Source organism: Spermophilus citellus (genome assembly GCF_964194105.1).
Source record: "Spermophilus citellus genome assembly, chromosome: 9".
In the NCBI taxonomy this organism is placed as follows: Eukaryota; Metazoa; Chordata; class Mammalia; order Rodentia; family Sciuridae; genus Spermophilus; species Spermophilus citellus.
Genome location: NC_138191.1, coordinates 2659872 through 2664828, shown reverse-complemented (window position 1 = coordinate 2664828; position 4957 = coordinate 2659872). Strand labels below are relative to the sequence as shown.

At 42.8% G+C, this 4957-nt stretch overlaps 1 protein-coding gene across 6 annotated transcripts in view; it reads right to left on the bottom strand.

Annotated features, from left to right (window-relative positions):
* The window catches only part of SETDB1 (SET domain bifurcated histone lysine methyltransferase 1), a 46157-nt gene that overhangs the window by 763 nt on the left and 40437 nt on the right, over window positions 1–4957 (bottom strand). For all 6 annotated transcript variants that reach the window (XM_081306994.1, XM_081306998.1, XM_081306995.1 and 3 more), the window contains 6 exons: window positions 3664–4292; window positions 2570–2598; window positions 2168–2300; window positions 1718–1883; window positions 1032–1243; window positions 694–782 (listed from right to left, as the gene is read on the bottom strand). In XM_081306994.1, the coding sequence (XP_081163120.1) occupies window positions 694–782; window positions 1032–1243; window positions 1718–1883; window positions 2168–2300; window positions 2570–2598; window positions 3664–4292 (1258 nt within the window). The remainder of the gene's footprint in view (window positions 1–693; window positions 783–1031; window positions 1244–1717; window positions 1884–2167; window positions 2301–2569; window positions 2599–3663; window positions 4293–4957) is intronic.

Below are 4957 nucleotides of genomic sequence, written 5' to 3'. Positions count from 1 at the left end.
CTGAAGAGGAAGAAAAAAAAGGATGGAGTGTGGTGAAGGTAGCAAATTATGTAGGGGTTATGAGAATGTGTACATGGAATCCGGGAGCGGTGGCACATGCCTGTAATCCCAGTGGCTCAGGGGAGCTAAAGCAGGAGCATCATGAGTTCAAAGCCAGCCTCAGCAATAGCGAGGCACTAAGGCAAATTCAAAATAGGGCTGGGCATGTGGCTCAGTAGTTGAGTGCCCCAGAGTTCAATCCCTGGTAATCCCCCCCAAAAAAGATGTATATGTGGAGCTGGACCATGGAGACAAAGCACAGCTCTCAAACATTTGTAGCCTCTGACTGTATCCCATTTGTCCCTAGCATATTCTGTGCTGTGGCTAAGACTGTGAACAGGACTCAGCTCTTTGTTCCTTAAAAGACAGACAATTCAGTGCTGAGGTTGTGGCTCAGCAGTAGAGTGCTCGCCTGGCATGCGAGAGGCCTTGGGGTTGGATCCTCAGCACCACGTAAAAATGAATATATAAAATAAAGGTATGTGTCCAAATACAAATAAAAAAGATTACTTAAAAAAAAAAAAAAAAGACAATTCTGGGAGATAGTGTCACAGGTAGGGCTCCCCCCATGACCAAAACCACTAAGGTTTGGAAACCACAATTTTACTCATCCTTACCCTTCCCCACTCATCCCCTCTCCCAATTCCCTCTTACTTGCTGGCAAAGAAGGCCACCCAAGGGAAGCGAAGATCATGGGTATCCACAAAGACATTCTGAACAAACAGGTTGGGGCTGCAACTATGCTGTAAGTTTAAGGACAGCACTGAATCAATACCAAGGAAATAAAAGTGAGAGCGGAAAAAAATGATGGTATCTGACCAACCCCATTATAACAGAGATGTTTTGAAAGAAAGCTACCTCTTCAAAATTTTTTGAAAACCAATTTATATACATCAACTATATAAAAGTTCATATTGTATGTTAACAAAACATAGAACTTTGGGGACGATGGGATATGTGAACCATCTAGAGGCAGAGGGAAGGGATCTTACATTGAGGTAGCGGCCCAAGTTGCCTTCAAGCTTGGCATCGATGATATAGCAAGACTCTTCACCATCGTAGAACTGGCGTGTATTCTTCCGAACAGGTGCACTCTCCCCCTTGTCCACAGAGGCCATGTTGGTTGATTTAATGGCTATCCCATGGGTTGATTTAAGAGCAAAGCCCCGGGTTGATTTTACTGCCACCTGGCGCTTTGTCGGACCTGGAGAGGAAGGAAAATGGGGTCAGGACCCACCCCAATTCACGATTCAATTGCATGTTCTTACCCACTCCCCACCAATTTTTGGTGTTCTAGAGATGGAACTCCAAGCCTAGAACATGCTAGGCAAGTGCTCTACCACTAAGCTACATCTCTAGCCTATCTACTCTCATTCTTATGCCACGTGTAGCAGCTCAGGAATACCAATAGCCTAGGTCTCAGGCAAAGACTTCAGTAGCCATGTTTTCAAGCAGGATTAAATCTGCTGGACAAAGGAACTGGGAAAGAGTAAGGAACTGAGAAGAAGAGAGGAAGGGGACATGTTAAATAAGTTAATAGTTTAGTTTAGCATCAGGGAGCCCTCCCCAAAATGCTACAACTCTTAGGATCTCAATTTGCCACTCCCCTACTTCTTTAGCTTCCTTTAAAAACTTTCTACTATTTCTCCCTACCACTCCCCCAAATTTCCCAGACTACCAGACATGTTCTTCTTGTCCTCAAAGTCATCCCCTTCAGAGCCAGAGGAGATGGTCTGGATATCATCACTGTCAACTGCTGTGGCTGAAGTCTGACCAGGAGTAGGCTTTCGGCTGGTCCCACTTTCCCCCTCACTTTCTGTGCTGCTGGACAGTGTCAGGATGTCCTGGGGAAGCAGAAGGATGAGAAGAAGGAAGAGGAGTAAATGGAAAGGCCCCTTCAAATTCTTGCTTTTACCTATGGTTTGACAGAAGGGACTGAGACTGTAAGCAAGAGGAGGTAAGATACTGAATCAAAGAGAACAAGACAGGAAGTCAAGGACAGATAAGCAAGAAAACACCTAATAATAATTATAGTGAAGGACTTGTGAGGGGAGACTGTTCTATGTTCCTTTACTTGGCTCTGAGTAATAGAAGGCTGGGTAAGACACAGCTTGAGAAGGTCACTTACATCAGGGTTGGACTGGGCAGAAGCCATGAGTCGCCGGCTCTGATGCATACTAGTCTTACTAGGTGGACGGCGAAGTCCTTCAGGCTTCACAGGAGAAGGATTGTAACCATAATTTCGAGAGGTTTCAGTAACTCTGATGTGGGGGAAAGACAATGAGAATGAGTCAGGTTACAGGCTATCTTCTTAAGAGAATGCACAAGAGAAGACAGATTTGGAGAACATGTCAAAAAGACAAGCACCAGCAGGATGGTGCACACCTAAAATCTCAGCTAATGGGAAGGCTGAAGCAAGAAAATCAAGTTTTGGCAACTTAGACCCTATCTCAAAAAAATAAAAACATGTAGCTCTGGGGGAGAGCACCCCTGGGTTCAATCTCCAGAATCACACACACAAAAAACTTACAAGGATATCTTGTTCCGGTCATCAGGGTCCTAGAAAAGAGCAAATGCAGAGTTAAGGAAGTTAAGAAGGAAATGTTAAGAAATAGTTAAGAAAGAAATGCTCTCATGGTCCAAGGTTAACAAATCCATTAATTTGATTATTAAAGAACATTAGGCAGTTAAGGGTACACATACACTATTTAAAGTGGGAAGGTGTGGGGAAATCACCCTGACTTGATAGTAATAATTATATTCTCATCACTAAACTCCCCTAGCAGGGCCTCTATTTATAATGTAGAAAATTTCAAATTATGGTCTGGGGTTGTGGTTTAGCAGTAGAGCACTCATCTAGCATGTGTGAGGCCCTGAGTTCAATCCTTAGCACCACATAATAATAAATAAGTAAAATAAAGATACTGTGTTCAACTAATACTAAAGGATAAATATTAAAAAAAAAAAAAAGAAAAAGAAAATTTCAACATTATCAAAGATAGACCTAAAATTGATTCTTCTTTTTTTTTGTAATGGGGTTTTTACTTTTTTGCCCAGGCTTATTTCTAACTCATGGGCCCAAATAGTTCTCTTACCTCAAACTCTTGCTACCACACCCAGCTTTAAAGTAAATTTGTGTTTGTTTTTGTGGTACTGAGGATAAATCCAGGGTTTTGCACATGGTAGGCAAGTGCTCTACCACTAGGCTCCAAACCCAGCTCTTAATTTAAATTTAAATTTTGAGACAGTGTCTCATTAAATTCCCCTACACGTGCAACCCTCCTGCTTTAGTCTCTTGAGTGGCTGGGCTAAGGTGTGTGCCACCAAGCTCAGCTTGTTTCTTCAATATAAGCAAACAATGATGTAGACAACTTGCAAAACCATTAAAAAAAAAATCACTTATAATCCTTCACTTGGGAATGAATCAAATAATCTGCCTCTCCTAGGCAAATGGATTTTAAAATAATTTGGTCTTTATTTAACCTAGGAATGTACTGAGTTGAGGAAGAGAATAAGGTGGCCCAAGAAGTATCTGTCATGTAAATAAGATGACTTGTTACTGTATTGAGGTTATTACTATAACAAAGTTAAAAGCCATTGCTTTGATTTTGGGCCACTGCTTACCTCTTTCTTAGCCTGCTTGATGTCTCCTTCATCCTTGATGGCCATTCCCGAGGTAGAGGCCTTCTCAGCCTCCCCTCGACTTCCCCCAGCCCTGCCCTCCCCACCTTCACTAGTCTTGAAGGATGAACGACTATCAGAGTCACCAAAACCACCTTCACTGACACTATTGCAGCTTAACCATGAGGCCACTTTGTTCTTGGGTGTCTCTTCGGAGGAAGGTGGATTACAGCCCCCTACAGGGACTGAGGAAGTGATAGGAAGATGTGGGGGCCCAAGGTCTGGGGGGCGAGAATCCTTGGAAGTTGTCTCAGACAATCCATTCTCTTTCTGACCACGGGTCTGCCTCCGGGTAGCATAGCTGCGCCAAACTGAGCTGGTGCTGAAGTCCTCGTCCTTACAGAAGTTATCATCTGAGCTATCATCATTGGACTCTTCAGGGTCCTCTGTACCACTGTTGCCATCTTCTTGGTCCTTCAAATCTACACCACTGCTATCAGAAGAACAGGGGACATCACTCTCATATCCTTCCTTGAAGTTCTCTACGCTCTCAATATGGTCCAGATTTGCAAAGTACTCGTCACCCATTTCCAGGCCCTCCTTGTCAGCAAAGTCATCTGTCAGGATTTTGCCTAAAAATAGAGAATTAAAGGCTTTCTGGAGTTATGGGGACCTTTAAGAATAAGTTCATTAAAAAAAAAAAGTCATTCCATCAATACACTGCCCACTAGTATAAAGTCTTCAAGTCTAGATCCCTTTGTTATAAACTCAAGTCTTTGATGATACCTTGTGTCTTACTATGAGAGCATGGGGAAATTTATTATAGTTAACCACTGAGATACATTACAACCCTTATTTTTAAGCAGTTGAAGTTGCCCAGGTTGGCAATCTTCCAGCCCCAGCCTCCCAAGTAGCTGGGATTATAGGCATGTGCCACCATATCGGCTCCTTTCTTTCTCTTAACTTTGTTTATGGAAAGAGTGTTCTCAACTATGCTAAAAGATTCTGAGTAGACGTGGAAGAAAAATGATACAATAGACTCTATAATCACGTTATCTCCTCTCAAACATCAGTGTCCAGAACATGATCCCCTTCACACTGCTGTACTTCTCTGGTCCACCTAGACTGGCACAATACTCATCATGTCTTTTCATTTTTTGTGGTACTATGGATTAAACCCAGGGCTTTGCTCAAGCTAGATAAGCACTTGACCACTGATCTATGTCCCAACCTTTTTTGTTTTGACACAGGGTCTTGCTAAGTTGCCCAGGCTGGCCACAAACTTGCCTTCTTCCTA